General features: G+C 45.5%; 1 protein-coding gene across 7 annotated transcripts in view; it reads right to left on the bottom strand.

Annotated features, from left to right (window-relative positions):
* Positions 1–21,352, bottom strand: part of trim33 (tripartite motif containing 33) — a 249,952-nt gene that overhangs the window by 46,482 nt on the left and 182,118 nt on the right. For all 7 annotated transcript variants that reach the window (XR_011587467.1, XR_011587468.1, XM_070858846.1 and 4 more), the window contains exons 5-7: positions 17,414–17,530; positions 12,955–13,069; positions 12,714–12,860 (exon numbers count right to left, since the gene is read on the bottom strand). Coding sequence is in view for 5 of the 7 variants with exons in the window: in XM_070858846.1 (XP_070714947.1) it covers positions 12,714–12,860; positions 12,955–13,069; positions 17,414–17,530 (379 nt within the window). In the remaining 2 variants the exon portion in view is untranslated. The remainder of the gene's footprint in view (positions 1–12,713; positions 12,861–12,954; positions 13,070–17,413; positions 17,531–21,352) is intronic.

Below are 21,352 nucleotides of genomic sequence, written 5' to 3'. Positions count from 1 at the left end.
GAGTATTTAATAAAGAAATCTTTTAACAGAGCATATATTAAATTGCATTTGAAGACTTGCGTTGAACAAGGAAATGCTGTTTAAGTAAATTCAGAGAAACAGATAAGCCATTATGCTTTCATTACAGTAAGGAAGTTGTCCAATAAGGACTTTAAACAGCACAATTACTTTTAGTTTAATAACCCATTAACCTATCATTTAAGATTGGTTGATGGCAGTATTGCAACAGATTTAGATCAATGGTGGTTGACCTTTAATTATAATTGTTATGTATGTAACCCTAGGCAACCTGTATCATACCACCACCAGAGGGCCTACCTGTTGGTGTCCCAAGGGATCCCAGCATCCCTTGGGAGCACTGCATATAAGCAGGCCTCCCACGCTGTACCAACACTCTGGAGTTTGAATAAAGGAGCTAAGGTCACACTTACTCATGTCCACAGTACTTCGTTACATTACTTTATTATGAGCATAGCAACTGGTGACGAAATAACAAATAATCATGCGAAAATGCAGAGAACTGTTGGTATCCTGGAGAAATTCTCAGAAGGGGACAATTGGGAGACCTTCGTGGAGCGACTCGACCAATACTTCATGGCCATACACAAAGTAACGTCGTTTACAGGCAGGAATGCATATGGCAGAACGTACACGCCGGCAGCTGCATGACCTCAGATAACCCAGAGTCCACCATCAATCGTTAATGCCAGGCAGTTAACACCTTGCTGGCGCTGCGGAGGTGATCATCGAGCCCATCAATGCTGCTTCAAATATTGTGTGCAAAGGCTGTAGAACAATGGTACACATCCAGCGAATGTGCAGACAAGCTGCAAACCACCACGTTGCATAGGAAGATAGAGCCATGGTAGATCAGGCTGAACTAGAGACTCGAACCGAGAAAGCAGAAGTATATGGGGTACACACCTTCACCACGAAATGTCCACTCATCATGTTAAAAGTTGAACTGACCAGAATTCCAGTATCCATGGAACTGGACACGGGTGCGAGTCAGTCTATCATGAGCAAAAAGGCCTTCGACAGGCTGTGGTGCAACAAGGTACACAAGGCCCAAGCTTAGCCCCATTCATACCAAGCTAAGAACTTGCACCAAAGAGCTGATTCCTGTTATTGGCAGCGCATAAGTAAAAGTCTCCTATGATGGAGCAGTGCACGAACTCCCACTATGGATTGTACCAGGAGATGGCCCCACACTGTTCGGCAGAAGCTGGCTGGGAAAACATGACGACGCCTCATGTGCCCAAGTTCGGAGCAAGTTCCCGTCGTTGTTTGAGCCAGGCATTGGAAATTTCTCGGGGGCAAAGGTGCAGATCCACTTGGTTCCCGGTACACGACCCATCCAATACAAGGCACAGGCGGTGCCATAAATGATATGAGAGAAAGTGGAAATTGAGCTGGACAGGCTGCAGCGAGAAGGCATCATCGCATCTGTGGAGTTCAACGAGTGGGCCAGTCCGATTGTTCCAGTTCTCAAAGGCGACGGCACGGTCAGAATTTGTGGGGACTATAAAGTAACGATTAACCGTTTTTCGCTACAGGACCAGTACCCGCTACCCAAGGCAGACGACTTATTTGCGACCCTGGCTGGAGGAAAGACGTTCACCAAGTTGGACCTTATCTCAGTCTACATGACGCAGGAGCTGGAGGAATCGTCGAAAGGCCTCACCTGCATCAACACGCACAAAGGTCTGTTCATCTACAATAGACGCCCGTTTGGAAAATTGCAGCGGCTGATCAAATCCCAAAGAACATGGAGAGCCTGCTAAAGTCGGTTCCGTGCACCATGGTTTTCCAGGACGACATATTGGTCACAGGTCAGGACACCATCGAACACTTGCAGAACCTGGAAGAGGTTCTAAGTCAGCTAGATCGCGTGGGACGCAGGTTGAAATGCTCGAAGTGTGTTTCACTGGTGCCAGGGGTCGAGTTCTTAGGGAGAAGAATCGCGGCAGACGACATCAGACCCACTAACGCCAAGGTGGAGGCCATCAAGAACGCGCAGAGACCACAGAACGTGACGGAGCAGCGATCGTTCCTGGGATTCCTCAGCTATTTCAGTAATTTCCTACCCGGGTTAAGCACCTTGCTAGAACCTTGCTACATGTGCTACTACGCAAGGGAGACGACTGGGTATGGGGGAAATTACAAGAGGCTGCTTTTGAGAAAGCCAGAAATCTATTATGTTCCAACAAACTGCTTGTTCTGTATAACCCATGCTTGCGATGCGTCTTTATACGGGGTCGGCTGCATGTTCCAACAAGCTAACGAATCAGGAACATTGCAACCGGTTGCCTATGCGTCCAGGAGTTTGTCTAAGGCCGAAAGAAGTTCTGGCATGTGTTTACAGGGTGAAAAGAATGCACCAGTATCTATCTGGTCTTAAGTCTGAGCTAGAAACTGACCATAAGCCGCTCATATCGCTTTTCTCAGAAAGCAAAGGGATTAACACCAATGCCTCTGCCTGCATCCAAAGATGGGCACTCACGCTGTCGGCATACAACTATGTAATCCACCACAGACCAGGCACAGAGAACTGCGCTGATGCTCTCAGTTGGCTACCATTGCTCACCACTGAGGTGGAAATGGCACAGCCTGCAGACTTGCTCTTGGTGATGGATGCATTCGAAAACGAAAAAAGTCACCCATTATGGCCCGCCAGATCAGGACCTGGACCAGCCAGGATCCTTTACTGTCCCTGGTAAAAAAAAAACTGTGTACTCCATGGGAGCGGGTCCAGCATCCCAGCAGAGATGCATGAAAAGATCAAGCCATTCCAGCGGCGCAATGACGAAATGTCCATACAGGCGGACTGTCTTTTGTGGGGTAATCACGTGGTTTTGCCTAAGAAAGGCAGGGAAACGTTCACACGCGACCTACACAGGACCCATCCAGACATTCTAAGGATGAAAGCTATAGCCAGATCCCATGTGTGGTGGCCCGGCATCGACTCAGACTTAAGAGTCACGCGTGCTCCAATGCAACACTTGCTCTCAACTGAGCAATGCACCCAGAGAAGCAACACTAAGTTTGTGGTCATGGCCCTCCAAACTGCGGTCTAGGATCCATGTTGACTTTGCGAGCCCATTTCTAAGCAAAATGTTTTTGGTTGTTGTGGATGCTTATTCAAAATGGATTGAATGTGTAATAATGTCTGTAAGCACGTCCACTGCCACCATCGAAAGCCCACGAGCCATGTTTGCTACACATGACCTGCCTGATGTCCTTGTCAGCCACAATGGACCATGCTTCACCAGTGCTGAATTCAAGGAATTCATGACCCGCAATGGGATCAAGCACGGCACATCAGCCCCGTTGAAGCCCGCATCCAACGGCCAGGCAGAACGGGCAGTCCAAACTGTTGTGTATGGAAAACGAGTCAGACTGAACACTGTGAGCTCAAAGTAAAGTGTGACCGTAATCTTTTATTGCAGGTCTCCAAGTGCCTCTCCAACCTGTGAAGCCTCCTTAAATACCTGTGCTCCGAAGTGATTATGGGATCCATTGGGACTCCAGGGGATGTGCCCTCTGGTGGCTGTACAGAGTAAATACAAGTTTACATATATAACAACACCCACCCGACCAAGTCAATAGTATAACTATTTACAATGTGAGTCGATCTGGGGCCCTTCTTGCCCTGTTTGATCGTCTTGGTGTGAAAGCTGGTGTTGTTGAATTATTTGTTGGGCCCTCACTGGGCTGCCTGGTCTGTTGGGCCCTGCAGGGCTGCTGTGGATGATGGGTTCTGCTTCGTGGTCAACCGTGGTGCCGGTTGCCACTGGTGCGTATGTGGGGGATCAAAAAAGGTAGGGTCCAAGGTGGGTTTGCTCAGGATAGTCTGTGAATCTGAGTTTGATTTGGTCCAAGTGTTTCTGGTGAATGAGTCTACTTGAAGCACACAGCTTTGAACTAGAGATAATAAGGGGTCCTGGCTTGTCCAGGTTTTGATCTGCCGGGCAAGAGACGGGTGACTGCTCACTCTCAAATGCTTCCATAACCATGGCTAGATCTGTGGGCTGCGCCATTTCCACTCCCGTGGTGGGCAATGGCAGCCTACTGAGAACATCGCCGCAGTTTTCCGTGCCTGGCTTGTGGCGGATGGCGTAGTTGTATGCGGACAACATGAGCGCCCATTTCTGGATGTGTTGGCATTTATCCCTTTACTCGGAGGAGAACAGGGATATAAGTGGCTTATGGTCAGTTTCCAATTTTAGCCCAAACACGTATTGATGCATTTTCTTTACCCCATAAACACACACTAACGCTGCTTTCTCAATCATGCTGTAGTCTCTCTCAGCCTCAGACAGACTCCTGGATGCATAGATAACCGGTTGCAGTTTCCCGAAATCATTAGTTTGTTGCAATACACACACGATGCCATATGACGACACATCACATGCTCGTACCAAACGCTTACATGGATCATACAACACAAGCTATTTGTCTGAGCATAACAATTGTCTGGCTTTTACAAAGGCATTTTCTTGGCTTTTGCTCCAAACCCATTCGTCCCCTTTTCGTAATAAGACATGCAGTGGTTCTAACAGTGTGCTGAGAACCGGTAAGAATTTACTAAAGTAGTTCAGGAGTCCCAGAAACAACCGCAGCTCCGTCACGTTCTGGAACCTCAATGTGTTCTCGATTGCCTCAGTCTTCGCGTTGGTGGGCCTGATGCCGTCCGCCGCAATCCTCCTTCCAAGGAACTTCGAGCATTTTAACCCGAGCCCCAGGCGGTTGAGTCGACCAAGAACCTCCTCCAGGTTCTGCAGATGCTCGACTGTGTTCTGACCTGTGACCAAGATGTCGTCCTGGAAGACCACGGTGTGCGGGACTGACTTCAGTAAGCTTTCCATGTTTCTCTGGAACATTGCTGCTGCCGATCGGATTCCAAACGGGCATGTGTTATAACAAAAAGACCTTTGTGCGTGTTGATGCAGGTGAGGGCCCTCGATGATTCCTCCAGTTCCTGCGTCATGTAGGCTGAAGTCAGATCCAGCTTCATGAATGCCTTTGGTTGCAAAGTCGTCGTCGGCCTTTGGTAGTGGGTATTGGTCCTGCAGGGAGAAACGATTCATAGTTACTTTGTAATCCCCACGGATTCTGATGGTGCCGTCTCCCTTGAGGACTGGGATGATAAGACTGGCCCACTCGTTGAACTAGATCGGTGAAATGATGCTCTCTTTTTGCAGCCGGTCTAGCTCGATCTCTACCCTTTCTCTCATCATGTACGGTACTGCTCTCGCCTTGTGATGGATGGATCGCGCCCCCAGAATTAGGTGGATCTGCACTTTTGCTCCTTGGAATTTCCCGATGCCTGGTTCGAACAGCGAAGGAAATTTGTTTAAGACCAGGGCACACGAAGTGTCATCAGCGCTCGGATGTCGTCCCAGTTCCAGCGCATCTTTCCCAGCCAGCTCCTGCCAAGCAGCGTGGGACCATCGCCCGGTACCACCAAGAGTGGTAACTTGTGCACCACTCCATCATAGGAGACCTTGACGGTAGCACTGCCGATTACAGGCATCAGTTCTTTTGTGTAAGTTCTTAGTTTCATGCGAACTGGAGTTAAGACTGGCCTTGAGGCCTTGTTGCATCACAACCTTTCGAAAGTCTTTTTGCCCATGACGGACTGGCTCGCACCCGTGTCCAGCTCCATTGACACCGGGAGTCAATTTAGTTCAACATTCAGCATTATTGGGTGACAATTCGTGGTGAATATGTGTACCCCATGTACCTCTGCCTCCTCGATCTGAGGCTCTGGTTCGTTGTGATCCGCCGTGGATCTGTCCTCCTCTTGCAACCTGGTAGTTTGCAGGTTTAACAGGCTTTGCAGCTCGCCTGCACACCCATTGGAGGTGTCCCATTGTTCCACAGCCCTTGCAAACGTACTCTGAATCGGCATGAATGGAAATGATGATCACCCGCGCAGCGCCAATAAGTTGTTAATGGCCTTGCATTCATCACCCTTGATGGTGGACTCAGACATCTGCAGACGTGTAGCTGCAGGTATGTGTGACCTGTCCTGTACATTACGATTCGAAAACATCATCACTTTGTTCACAGTACTTGTAGCAGCACTTGTGTGCTGAGAGACTTGCTTCGTCTTGTCACTGATTGCCTGGGCTATCGTTATGGCCTTACTCAAGGTTGGGGTCTCTGCAGTCAAAAGTTTGCGACGTATGGTTTCGTGGCTAATGTCAAGTATGAAAAAGTCTCTGAGCATGTGCTCCAAATTCGCATTATCCTGCAAGGCGTCTTAGCTCGGCAACATAACTCGCCACTTCCTAGCCTTCAGACCTTTTGTAAGTGTAGAACTGGTACCTCGCCATCAGAATGCTTTCCTTCGGGTTCAAATGCTCACGGACCAGTGTGCATAAATCGTCGTACGATTTCTCGTGGGTTTCGCTGGAGAGAGAAGATTCTTCACGAGGACATACGTCGGTGCCCCACAGATGGTGAGGATGATCGCCCTTCGTTTGGCAACGCTCTCTTCCCCATCTAGCTCGTTGGCCACGAAGTATTACTCGAGTCGCTCCACAAAAGTTTCGCAGTCATCTCCCTCTGAGAATTTCACCAGGATGCCCACTGTTGTCTGCATCTTTGGGTTCGCTATCTGTAGCTCGTCGCCAGTTGTTGTGATGGAGAAAGAGTCAGGCTGAAAACTGTGAGCTCAAAGTAAAAAGTGTGACCATAGTCTTTTATTGCAGGTCTCCAGAGTGCCTCTCCAACCTGTGAGGCCTCCTTAAATACCTGTGCTCCCAAGGGATTATGGGATCCCTTGGGACTCCAGGGGATAAGCCCTCTGGTGGCTGTACAGAGTAAATACAAGTTTACATATATAACACAAACCATCAAGCAAAGCTTGAAACGTGTGTCAGAAGGCTCCCTGCAGACCCGCCTGTCTCAAGTCCTGCTCAGCTACCGCACCAGACCCCACTCGCTCACCGGGGTTTATATGTAACCTTTAGGGCTGCTGACCAAGGGCTGTGTGGCTATTTGTCGGCCTGCGCGGACACAATGGGCCGAAATGGCCTCCTTCTGCACTGTATGTTTCTATGTTTCTAAGATATGGCAAAATGATTTTATTCAGTTGTTCTGCCAGCTGCACCCTCTGTACCCGACGTCTGATAGCCAATATGTTCATAAAGCTGAGAAATAATCTGATGATTATTTTCACAACCACCGGACGTCTCAAAGCGCTTTACAATGTGGAACGCGGCAGCCAATTTGCGCACAGCAAGTTCCCACAAATAGCAATGTAATAATAACCAGATCATGTTTTTTTTAATGTTGATTGAGGTAGAGAGAAAGGAAACTATTTCCTCTGGTGGGGTGGGGAGTCCAGAACAACTGTGAAAAAAAACTTAAAAGTTGTGGGGGGGGGGGGGGGGGACCGGGACCAAAACTAGGGGGCCATCAATATAAGATAGTCACTAATAAATCCAATAGGGAATTCAGGAGAAACTTCTTTACCCAGAGAGTGGTGAGAATGTGGAACTTGCTACCACAGGGAGTGTTTGACATGAATAGCATTGATGCATTTAAGGGGAGGCTGGATAAACACATGATGGAGAAAGGAATAGAAGGATTTGCTGATGAGGTGAGATGCAGAGGGGTGGGAGGAGGCTCGTGTGGAGCATAAACCCCGGCACGGAACAGTTGAGCCTAGTGGCATGTTTCTGTGCGGTACATTGTGTAACTATGCGAGATTGATTGCTATGCTGAGTCAACAACTCCATTATCGTTGAGTCATGTGACGACCAGGATGATAGAAGGTGAACGAGATGGACCTCGGACTATTTGGGTTTTGCAATTCCAGTGTACCTTAATGCGTCCCCTCGAGTTCAGATGGTGAAGTAGGTTTGGAAAAGCTCCCCATTCGAACACAAGAGTGTAAGAGGAGCCGCTCTGTGTGCAGAGCTGACACTTAACTAAGGCAACACTGCCCTGGGCTGCAACGTCTGACCAGCAAAGCAAGACTCCATTAACCATGAAATAAGTGTTTTGCAATAGTGTTGTGTAAAACCATTGAGTGAGGGTGTGTATAGAACAATCTCTGATTACTCGCGGAATCAAAGTGTGAAAAGCTGAAATAGAAACAGAAAATGCTGGAAATACTCAGCAGGTTAACAAAGTCAAATTAGCGAATTGTAAAATAGCCCCCCCCCCCCCCCCCACCATACTTCTGAAGGGATGGATGGGTGAAGGAGTCACATAATTTGAAAATGGCACTGTAATGGCAGGTAGCCTATCATCTTCATTCCACATCCTCAACACACAGCCATACTACTGTACAGGCTTGGGAGTCCTCTGCGTAGGAGCTGTAACACCAGCCTGAAGGATAAATCTGCCAACAGTCTTATGTGCTCTAGTTAAATGTAGACTGAAAATGTCCGAGGACTGCTTTAAATTGCCTTACATGTACTATCAATTGAAACCTGATTGAGAAACATCCAAGCAGCAGCTGTAGAACAGTTAGAATGATTTAACCTGCTCCCCAGGGCTTCAGCTTCATTCCTACAAACTAGTGGCAATGTTGGAAGCAGTCAATTATCCATCTGGCCACGTACTATGTACTCAGCGGTTTGCTTTGGCTCCTTGCACCATTGGAAATAAGCATAAGTGAGTATCTATATAATGGAATCAATGTTCCCGTTCTGAATTACCTGGCAATGGATAAAACAATGACCATTTATAATAGTATCAGGATAAGGGGGCGACCATTTAAGACGGAGGGGGGATTTCTACACTCGAGGGTTGTGAATCTTTGCAATTCTCTATCCCAAAGGGCTGTGGATGCTGAATCAGAGTGCTTTGGGACATCCGGAGGTCGTGAAAGGCACTTTATATAAATGCAAGTTTTTCTTTCTTTAATGAAGGTGAACTGTAACATGACAAAGTACTTGGTAGTACGTTGTCTATATACCCCAGTTAAATAGTGATAGTCTTAGGACTCATAACTTCATAATTGTATCTTAAAGTGAGCCACCTCCTATTTTGATGGCTTAGCAGGCCAATGTAGTATTGATCGACACTACATATACCAACTTCTGTCTGGAATCATTCCAGAGCTAGCCATTTTGTCCGTCTGCACTTGTATTGGGTTCGTGGTAGATCCGTTGGTAAGAATCACGGTTGCATGTCATCGTGAAACAGGTGGAGGATGGTAACAAGTTTTTTTTGGGACAGCCGAATTTAAGAAGGATAATGCCTCACAGTTGACAGAGTCGAAGGCCTTTGTGAGGTCAAAGAAAGCCATGTACAGAGGTTGATGCTGCTCCCTACATTTTTCTTGGATTTGTCGTGTGGTAAAGTTCATGTCCGTTGTGCCCATTAATGAGCAGAATCTGCACTGCGACTCTGGGAGGAGCTCTTCAGCCACTGGAAGATGATGATTGAGGAGAATTCTTGCTAAGTACCACCACCACCACCAATGCTGCCTCCGCAAAATCCTGCAAATTCATTGGCAGGATAGGCGCACCAGTGTCAGCGTTCTCTCTCAGGCCAACATCCCCAGCATCGAGTTCTTGACCACGTTCGATCAGCTCCGATGGACAGGCCACATTGTCCACATGCCCGATACTAGACTCCCGAAACAAGCACTCTACTCCGACTTACATCACGGCAGGCGAGCCCCAGGGGGGCAGAGAAAGCTTCAAGGGCATCCTCAAAGCCTCCTTGAAAAAATGTAATGTTCCCACTGACTCTTGGGAATCCCTGGCCCAAGATCGTTCAAAGTGGAGGAGAAGCATCTGAGAACGCGGCGCACACTTCGTGCCTCTTCGTCGGGAGCACGCGGAAGCCAAGTACAAACAGCGGAAGGAGCATAGCACAAATCAAGCACCCCGCTCATCCGTCCCTCCAACCACCATCTACCCTACCTGTGACCGAGAATGTAGATCCCACACTGGTCTCATTAGTCACTTAAGAATTAATTTTAATGTGGAAACAAGTCATCCACGACTCCAGGAGACTGCCTAAGAAGAGGAGAAGCCTTTTTGTACTTCATTCCAAGTAACTGATGTGCAGGCATATCGTAGATACATACCACAATGGCAGAGATTTGGGAAGGGAAAGTTACAGCTGTGAACATCAATCAGCCAAAGGTGCTTCTAAGTGCTCCAGTTAAGCATGGACTGCAATGATTAGTAAAAAGAATTGTATGCTGGGAGTTTACATATCCAATAGGTGTCCAGAAAGTAGCTGTAGCATTGTTCCATAAGCTGTTCCTTGAGCTTCAAAGCTGAAAACTTGTAGTTGTTTGGGGTGCATGCAAACATCCATCCAGCTATCCACCGCACAATTATTGGTTTGAATTAGTTTCTTGCGCCATGGGAAATAACAGTCAAGACTGCATAGATTTCTCTGTGCAGCATATAGAATTTGGGCGGTCGGGGCATCTACATAGTAGAAACAATGTTTTAGCTCTAACTTGTAAAGGGCAGCCCAGATCCAGAGGGATCCCCAACAGGAGCTGCTTGGTTGATATTGCTCAAAAACAAGTATATTCTCTATGCTATCATGCTCTGGAATTCACAAGGTTGGTACTACGAAAAAGTGAAGGTTAATGAAAATGATCCCACTTTTCTTAGTAATCACCATCATTGCATGCCTGTTGGTTCTTCACAGGCTACAGAAGTTCCTCTATCCTGCATATATTGCACAGAATTTACAGGGCATTCAGCCCTGCTGGTCTATGCCGATGTCCACATAGGCCTCCTCCCACCCTATTTCATCTAACCTAATCTGTTCATCCTTCTATTCTTTTCTCCCTCATGTATTTATCGAGCTTCCCCTTAAAGGCATCTATGCTATTTGTCTCAACTACTTCATGTGATAGCAAGTTCCACATTCTAACCACTCTGGATAAAGAAGTTTCTCCTGAATTCTCTATTGGATTTATTAGTGACCAATTATATTTATGGCCCCTAGTTTTGGACTCCTCCTCAAGTGAAAACCTTTTCTCTACATCTATCTATCAAACCATTTCATTGTGTTAAAGACCTCCGTCGGGCCACCCCTCCGCCTTCACATTTCTGGCAAAAGAGCCCCAATAGTCTTTTCCAATAGTTAGAACCTCTTAGTTCTGATATCATCTTTGTATATTTTTTTTGCACCTACTCCAGTGCCTCTATATCCTTTTTGTAATTTGGAGACCAGAGCTATACACAGTGCAGTGTCCCAAAAATACTTTTTCCACCAAAGTATAGCTGCAGTAGAGCTGATGCTAAAAGCAACCAATGCCAGCCCACATAGCAGTACACCTAAAACCATGATTCCCACTTACGAGTCCAGGACATTGTTCAACATCTCCTGTGTAATGTGGCAGTCTGCATTTAGTCTTCTGAACAGGGACAGAAACTGACTGCAGAAAATGCCCCAAACTATTTGTGACAGCTCAAGCTGTCGCCCTTTGGTAAGAAAATCTTGCCTAATGGCTTCCATGTTAACCTAACTGCATTTTCTAATAAATCTATTGGCTAAGCACATCCATACAATGGTGTCTCAGTTAGGAGATCATCTTGGCTCATGTCTGAAGAATGGTCACTTGGGTGAGGCATCAGAAATCTTCCTATGCTCATGAAACTATACCCCAGCATCTGAAGAGGTGAAACAGCTTTAGAAACATGCCAATGAATGCACTCCAATATGTATATCCTTCTTACATGGTGATCACACTAGCTCAGCTTCCCCTAGCATGCCCTCCTCCCCATGTTTAGATTTTGATGATAATTCCAAACATGTATATATGCATAACCTTGGGTAGAAAATTGCGGTCGGAGGTTTCCTTCGGACGAACACCTCCGACCCTCCAAAAAATCTAAGAAAATACCTGGTGGTCCTGGAGGAACATAGGATTCCAGTTGGAGGCCTTCATTCACTGCGCAGCGTACGGGAACATGTCATCCAGATACATAAACGTATTCTGGAATCACAGGGGCCTTGTGTTTAGTATTTTCACTGATAATAATGGAAGCTCGGATTTTACGAGCTCCCATTACTATCAATGAGAATATCCCCCTAAAACAAGAAACACAAAAAAAAAACACATTTAAAATTAAAAATATTTTTTGTAAATTTTTTTTTATAAAGTGTTTTAATAGGGTTAAAAATAAATATACCTTAATGGACAGGGTTTTTAATATCAAAATGAATGATTACATTTAATTTTTCTATGTTTTAAAACTCTTACACTGGCAAAAGTAGGCTATACTGCTTTTACCAGGCACAAGAGTTTGAAGGACATTCGCTGGGCAGGAGTTGGGCAAATAGTCCAATCTCTGCTGCGCGGATGTCCTTCCTGCGGGGATGCATTTGACAGATCGGAAAAGCTGGTTCTCGGCACATGCGCATCGAGCACCAGATTTTGCAAGGCCTCGCCAGGTGCGTGTGCACATCGTACACACCCGACAAGGCTGCAATTTACGGCCCATTAAGTTCTAATTATGCTTTTAAAAAAAAACTCCCCGACACTGGTTTTGCAATCTTAATTTCAGTTCTTGGTTACCTTGAATTTTACAGCAGAAACATGCCATTCAGCCCAACAGGTCTATATGCAGGTGTTTATGCTCCACACCAGCCTCCTCCCACCTTACTTCATCACCCCATCAACATAAAGCTTAGGAATTTAATTTTTCCACGACGGAAAGCTACATCTGTGATGTCACAGCTATAATGTAATAAAGATGTGACTGCCTTACCAGGCGCTTGCTGTAAAGTAGTGCTGTACTGCTTCCACTGGAAATAGCCCACTTTGCAAAGTTCATCACGTGCTCCACCTGCCTAGCAAGACTGGTAACATCCTGTTGCTGCTGCAGTAATTTTATCTGTCTCTCCTTTGTTACATTCTGTCGAAAAGGAAGCAGTGAAGGCAAGTTAAAGTGAAGTAATGTTCAGTCCCACTGGGATATAATCACTATGCAATGATTTACTATATCATACCTCCAGTTGCTGCAATAGATTCTTGCCTTTCTTGTTGATCTCGTTAATGAGCGTGAAGATGGCAACTTTAATGTCATGCTCAACTTTCTTGTTCGTATCAGTGACTTCGTTTAACCTGAGAACATGGAAATAAAGAAATAAATGCATGTAATCTACTAACAACCATTTTCTAAAGTCCGATTCACACACAGAATCTTAAATATTCCTTTTTACACTAGTAACTCAAAGTTTGAAAAGTGGCGCTTACTCACACAGAACTATTTGTAAGGTGCAAGACTTTACAATCCTTTCACAAATAAAAAGATAGTCCGAAGTTGAAAGCTTACATTCAATCCAATTCTAGAAAAAACTACGTGAGTAAAACCTCATTGTATTTGAGTTTTTTTTGTGAATAATCCAAATACAGGTTGAACGTCTCTTATCCGGTACTCCTTTAACTAGCAACCTCCCTTGTCCGGCATCATTCCCAGCGGGGGGCCGCGACCCGTGCAGTGTCCTGGGGCTGGCTGCTCCTGTTCTTCCCGCTGTTCCCTCCTCGGTCGGGTCGGGTCGGAGTGTTGTCAGCAGTACCCGGTAAATTTTTAATGTAATGGTTCATTTCGGGCGGAGACACCAACTCTCGGAGCAGCGGGGTCAATGTGCGCCTGTGGGGAACATCAGTGAAGTGTCGCCGTGGGCTGCAGGTCAGCCGAGAAAGATCGGCAGTGTTTACAGCAGAGTATAAATCCTTCCAACTGATGTAAAGTCCACACTGTGATCTTGCGAGTTTGTTTTAGATGAGCGATCTTCATTGTTTTAAGCATTAGTTCAGAGAGCCTGCAATACTTCAGCCGACTTTATCCTCAACTACAAAACGTGCCTAATTGCCAATATTAATTAAAAAAAGTTTTTTTTTAATTTGTTTAAAAACTGACAGAGGACTGGGAACGTTTTGTAGTTGAGAGGACAAAGCCGGCTGAAGTATTGCAGGCTCTCTGAACTAATGCTTAAAACAATGAAGATCGCTCATCTAAAACAAACTCTCAAGATCACACAGTGGACTTTACATCAGTTGGAAGGATTTATACTCTGCTGTAAACACTGCCGATCTTTCTCGGCTGACACTTCACTGATGTTCCCCACAGGTACACATTGACCCCACTGCTCCGAAAGTTGGTGTCTCCGCCCGAAATTAACCATTACATTAAAGACTTACCGGGTACTGCTGACAACGCTCATCATCAGAGGTGGTCGCTCGTATAGAGGATAATTTGCTTCCACGCCAAAAAGGGATGAGTTCACAGGTGTTTCAATGAATATTCCAGGTTCTGAATTACATATTGAAGGGTGGAAGATGCCTGTGCGTGGATTTTTTTTAAACTCGTGGTGGCCATTGCACACCACAAGGGCTTGACAGAGCTAGGTCTTGGTCCAGTGGCAAGGATTAACCAAGGCGACTGGAGACCAGTTCTGCTGCACGGACCTAGTGCACACGCATATCGCAGGGTCGGCGTGATCTCCTGTCATCCGGCAAATCCTCTTATCCTGCACAGGCCAGGTTCCTAGGGTGCCGGATAAGAGAGGTTCAACCTATACCTATATAGATGGATTCGTTATTCCTTGAATAAATATCAATCACCACATACAATAGCATACAGGCCATTTTGTCTAAACGGGTAATCAGTTGGACATTGTCCCATGGGAAATCACACATCAGTGTCACATGTTCTTATCCTGCTCCACTACAAGTGTTTCCAACACAGTTATGTCTGAAGTATTCATCATTTATTGTAGAATGTTACAGCCCAAAACAAGCCATTTGACCCACCAAGACCATGTTGGTGTTTTTCCCCACATTGCACCCTCCTGCGCACTCCCCACTTACTTTAATATTCCACTCTTCCAAGCATCTATTTTCCTTCTAAAAGAATTTGACTGCACCAACCGCTTGAAATAGAAAATTTCGCAATCTAGCCACCCTCTGCAAATAATTTTTTTCTAATCATTGATTCTTTTTGGGAGAAGATAATTGTGCAGGATGCAAAATGGGCTGCCCATTCGCTGTCACCAGTTTTGCTCTACCAAAGACCAAGCGGGTGTTGCTTGTTGGCAATATCGCCGATTCCTTCCAACACTCCACTGATGATTGGGAGGCAACTGACAGAGCACACAGTAAGTGGCAAGATTAGAGTCTGGGAGCTCAATTTTCCTCAGTGATTTGCGCCGTTTATTTTTTTGAGCAGGCTGCTCTTTTTGACCTAAATTGAAAAACCACAGTTTCCCCAATCAGTTTGCACCAGTGTAAGTCAGTTAGTTGTGATTTTTTTGGATCAGTTTTTTTTCAGCCAAAGTGGACGTTACCAGCCACCTGCACCAATTCTGGTCATTTATGGAAGTTTGGCCAGCTGAGAATTACTCCAGTTCTGCTTAGGCCAGTGTATGTGGCCTCTGCAGAAAAACCTTCCGGAGAGTTAAAGAAATCGGCGGAGGTAAGGAAATCGATGCAGGTAACAGCAGCAGCAGGAAAGGTAAAAGAGAGGGGGCGTGTGAGATGGGGTGGGGGGGATGGGGAAGCCATTCGTGTGTAGTTAGGTGCTGGGACCAGGAGGGAGGAAACTATTCGGCCTGGAATGGGGCGGGGGAGCGAACCGGGAGGCCAGTCGGCCTAGGCTAGGGGAGCGGACCGGGAGGCCACTCAACCTGGGCTAGGGGCGGGAGAGCACACCGGCAAGCCCTTTGGCCTGAGCAAGGGGCGGGAGAGTGCACCAGCAAGCCCTTCGGCCAGGGCTAGAGGCGGGAAAGTGGACCGGGAGGCCAGTCAGCCTGGGCTAGGGGGCGGGAGAGCAGACCGGGAGACCACTCGGTCAAGGCTAGGGGCGGGAGAGCGCACCCTTCGGCCAGATAGAGAGAGAGAGAGAGAGAGAGAGAGAGAGAGAGAGAGAGAGAGAGAGAGAGAGAGAGAGAGAGAGAGCGCACCCTTCGGCCAGATAGAGAGAGAGAGAGAGAGAGAGAGAGAGAGAGAGAGAGAGAGAGAGAGAGAGAGAGAGAGAGAGAGAGAGAGAGGATTCAAAAACTGACCTCAGTGCACCTTTGTTAGGAAGTAGGAAACTGGTGAGATTGTTATGCAGAGTTCTGCCAGAACGGTGCATGCGAAAGAGGAAGAAAACCACATCAGTTAAAAGCAGGACTGAGCTTGCCTGTGATCTCTCTCCCTTCCCATGACTGAACAGCCTGCAAACACTCTCTGTCAAGGGTCACAGATGAATACGCTGCTGTGAGGTACTGGAGGGTAACAGCCACTGATGCAATCATATTCCAAATGTTAACTGCCTTCAGAAAAATGCAAAATCCTTGTAAAACTAACCAGGTCAGAAGCCAATGCAGTACAGGAAACAAAACCATTTTTAAATATACACCTAGATTCAGGAGAAATGTGAGACATGCACATCACTGGTTTTTCTGTGCTGTCCTTTAGTAATATGTAATAATTAAACACAGCTTTCATCACCAGTAGGCACGTGTTTGTCTCTATAACTATAACCTGTGCAGTTACAAATATTAATTGAGTTAAAAGATATGAAAGATTATAATGCCATTGGTGAGCTCTAATGCTTTGAGGTAAACAATACAGAAATAAGCTGTGGCTTTGTACAAGTCTTCCAAAAGAACTTGGCAGTCACACAGATATTGATGATAGCTTATATAATCAATCTTGATAATGAGTGAGCTGCACTTAAACAGGAGTTGTAGAGTAAAAATAGCATTCTCACTTACTTTTGTTTTAGAGGGTGGGGTAGAGAGGGACACAAGAATGGTGCATCTCATACTGATGCTTCTCATCTCATCTCATGCTTCAGCTGTAATAGCTGGGAAAGGGACTACAACAGGGAGCAGTTGAGGCGATTAGTATTTATGCATTTAAAGGAGAAAACTAGATAAGTATGTGAAGGGATTTGAGGGTTATGCTGATCGAGTTAGATGAGGAAGGATGGGAGGAAGTTCGAGTGGAGCATAAACTGGTTGGGCCGAGTGGCCTTGTTTCTGTGCTGTATATTCTATGAAACAGAAGCTACATTTTACGCAAAAATGGTTGTAAACCTACAAAAGCCTCCGAGCATTATACCAAGGACAAAACTGTGTGCCAAGCATTTGTTTCGAGTCAGGAAACATGGATAACACTGATTTCGGGAGAGTGAGGCTTGTCCAGCAAATTTCAGCATTTGACCTGCAACTCAGTAGCAAAACGTTATTTCATGAAGAGCAAATTTTTAAAAAACAACTCTGTATTCAAGTGGAAATAAACTCGACAGCCACTGGGGATAGTACTGCATGCTCCATTTCAAATTGCTGAAAATCATTCTAAAAGCATCAAGTTTTAAGAGGCTTAATTGAAATTAAAATGGCAACGTTTCAACAGGAACGGTCTTGATATTAGGGTACCACCATGGCTGCTGTGCTCTATTCGGTAAGTTAAACATACCTGTTCTGCACTTGACTAGCTGCGTACTGCACATAATTCTTCTTTTCTTGAAGCTTGGCCATTAAAGTCTCAATAATAATTTTTTGGTTTTGAAATGCTTCTTCTAAAAATTGGTACCTGTAAAGCAAAAATGAAAGGATGAATTTACCACCAAAATAAATCCCGAGGGAAAATGGTCTGAACTTTATTTTCAAACAAAACATGCCTTGAGGAGAGATAGGTAGACCAGTACAGATTTAAACTCCTTTGATTATTCTGCTCTTGCAGAAGGTACAGTACTAGTCTAGGATTGGTAACACTTCAAACATTTGGTTTAGTATCTGCAAGATGCTCTTGTTACTGTGGGGAAAATATTAATTCTATGCTTGCAAGAAAGAACTTAAAGTTACTCTGTAATCTTGATTATAGATACAGGCTTGCATTTATATAGCACCTTTCACAGCCCAAGGGCACCTTATAGTGCTTCACAGCCAATTAAGTACTTTTGAAGTGCAGTCACTGTTACAATGTAAGAAACATGGCACCCATTAGCACACAGCAATGTCCCACAAGCAACATGATAAATTATCAAATAATGTGTTTTAGTGGTAAAGGAATATATGTTGGCCAGGATACCGGGAGGACTCCCCTTTTTTTCTGCAAATAGCACAACAGAATCTTTTACGTCCACCCGAGAGGACAGTGTGCTTTGGTTTAACATCTCACCTGAAAGATGGCACCTCTGACACTACAGCACTGTCTCAGTAGTGCAATGCAGTGCAAAAATATATAGTACAATACAAGTTTAACTACCTCTAACTACAACCAAATACCCACCCCAATAAACAATGGTTTGACCTGTAAGAGATCACCTGGTTATTAACACTACTTACAGCCAATCCTAAAAAGCCATTGCAATGAATAAAGCTCTGTTTTGGGTGAAAGATGTACAAGGCCTGTCAATTGTATTAACAGTAAAAATGCACTATTTAACTCCCATGAAAATCCTGGTAAATATACATTACAACAGTATATCTGGAGTGACACAGAATGTTTACATTTTGTTAAAATTTACACAATGCAGATAACGAACCCAGAGTACAGACAAAAGCCATCATCTTACTTGTTTTATGTTGAGTAATACTGGCAAGGCAGTATTTATTGTCCATCCCTTGCGGCATTAACAGCCAACCACATAGCGTAGGACTGGAGTCATATACAAGCCAAAGCAGATAGTGATGGCAGGCCTCCTCTCTGAAGGATATTAGTGAACCTGTTGGATTTTTACAACAATCTGCCAGCTTTCATGGTAATCTGTTCTTTTGCTCATGACCTCTAGTTTATTAGATTAGCACCATTTAAAATAAAATCAAGTTTGCTCTCCATCTTATTATCTGAATTCTAAAAAGTGTTGTTACTCAATTTCAGGGTCACACATTCAGCATGGGGAGACACAGCTTGCACAGCTTTGATCCCAACAGTGCTGTGACAGAGTGACTGCTTACAACACAAAGCCATAAAACTTTCCATTATTAATGGCAATAATGTGTGAAAGGCTAAGTACCATACTGTAATTTGCTTCAGTTGTAATTTTAACAGCATTTGGGCTCTAGCCAAACTGTCATGTTACTGGGGTGCCCAACAAGGAATGATTTGGGTTCAGTGACATCAGCGAAACGCTCTAAAGCAGAAATTCCCAAGAAAATAGCAATTGAAAGCTGTTGGCTTACTGCCAGCAAACAATGTACTACTGTATACTGATATAATTCCTACTGAAAAGGAATAGACTTATCTGCATCTCAGAAGGTTTGGGATACTTCCAGCATCCACTACGATTAGATTGAAGAAACCCAAACGCAGCACACTTAATATGCTTGCTTAGAGGGGGCTAACTCAACAGGTCTTTATGAAACCTAAATAACCACTGCTGAAAGATATCTTTACCAGGCTGTACAAAGCACATGCCTGATTGGTGATTCACTGGACTAAGGGGACGACCGCAGTGTGATTGACTGAATGAACCACAACACTGCATAACTAAAATACACTACACACAAATTTAAGTTGTACAAGGCCAGATCTAGGTTAGATGTCAGGTGGTGGTTCTTTTCTCAGAGAATAGTGGATCTCGAACAAGCTGGCGCCTCGTGTGGTGGACGCAGACGTGCTGAATTCTTTCAAGCGGGAGCTGCATTTCTTTCTAGCTGGGGAGATCACCTCTTACAGAAAGTAGGTACTGCTGGGAATTCAGGGCCAGTGTGAGCTCCTGGATGGGTCGGAGAGGAATTTCCCAGATTTTCCCCCCCAAATTGGCCTGGGTTCGTTATCTGTTTTTTTTGCCTCTTCCAGGAAATCACATGGTTTCTGGTGGGGTGGGTGTATATGTTGTGATACACAAGGTATTGCAATTGTGTGGGACAGGCTCCATGGATCAGATGGTCTTTACCTGTCCGTCATTGTTCGTATATCTTTACATACATCTATGTGCACAAGTACTTTTTGTTCCCGCAACTGAACTCTGGCAAACTGGTGACTTGTCACCAGCTTGTTCTGCAACCTAATATAATGCTTTATGGATACTCTGAATTATGCTAGGCTATGGAAATGAAATTCTAAAGTCTAAAGTTTCTCCATTTAATCCTGCTAGTATATGAAAGTCACAACAGACAAACTATCATGTCCAGTAAATAGGATCGTGATCCATTTAGTAGATCAAAAAAAAATCAGTATCAAGGTAATGGAAAAGGATGCAAGAAGGTTGTACATTATCAGAGTACAGGTGCCACAAAAAGCTTCCCATTTTTAATCACTAATGCTGGTGTGCGCAGGAGTCGGAGGGGGTAGAGACAGAGAGGAGTCGGAGGGGGTAGAGACAGAGGAGTCGGAGGGGGTAGAGACAGAGAGGAGTCGGAGGGGCACAGAATACTGTTAGATGCATCCAGGGCCTTGCGCTCCAGCTCTATTTATATCCCCGACCTGCGGTGATATTCTCACACAGGTCGGGGCGGCCCACGATGTTCCAGGGCCTGGCGCTTCAGCTCACAATACCACAGTCGATGACCATACTGCAACTGATGGCCATTGACAGTGGCGGAGGTCCCCGACGAGGACTTGACAGCAGCGTTGTCATCATCGTCGACTGCGGCATCGCGGCGATGGGAGCCGCCGACAGGCTGCTCCGCCACAGCTTCACCCAGGTAAATTATAAACACTCAGTAGTTGTAATATTTTCTCTCTCCGTTCAACCAATTTTAGAACCAGTGCAAAATCTTCATTGAGAAATTCTACGTCAGGACCAAGCTTTGAAGTAAGATTTGCATTTATATGGCGCCTTTCACGACTACCGGACATCTCAAAGTGCTTTACAGCCAATTAAATACTTTTGGGCTGCCCCACCTGTGTGGGAACATCTCCGCAGGTCAGGGCTATAAAAAGAGCTGGAGTGCCGGGCCCTGGAACATCGTGGGCGAATGAGGGTACGGGGTCCAGAAGAGCCGAGGGCCCGGGGCAGCACTGGCCTGCCCACACTGCCATATGTGTGCGCTGTAGGTTGGTGCAGCAGAGCAGGTCTCCAGTCGTCCTGGTTAACCCTTGCCACTGGATAAAGGCCTAGCTCTATCAAGCCCATGAGGTGGCTGATGTGCAGCGGTCACCACACGTTAAAAAAATCCACGCGCAGGCATCTTCCACCCCCTCAATTGGAGTTCAGGACTGGAACATCAGGTCCTTCATTGAAACATCTGTGAACTCTTGTGGAAACAAGTCATCCTCGTTCGAGGGACCGCCTATGATGATGATGATGGATGTAGCCACAGGCAGTCAGATTATTAAAGCAAAAATTGTGCTTAAAACCACAGCCCAGACTTTGCTGGAATGGGACATCTCAGGGTGTGCCCTGTTAAGACTTTTTAAGCACACGATTAAGTTTTAAGAATTGTTTGCACAAAGGTGCTGGAAATA

The sequence above is a fragment of the Pristiophorus japonicus genome, chromosome 17 (assembly GCF_044704955.1).
Source record: "Pristiophorus japonicus isolate sPriJap1 chromosome 17, sPriJap1.hap1, whole genome shotgun sequence".
Lineage (NCBI taxonomy): Eukaryota > Metazoa > Chordata > Chondrichthyes > Pristiophoridae > Pristiophorus > Pristiophorus japonicus.
The sequence above is the reverse complement of the archived record's forward strand: the minus strand, read 5'-3'. Positions and strand labels throughout refer to the sequence as shown.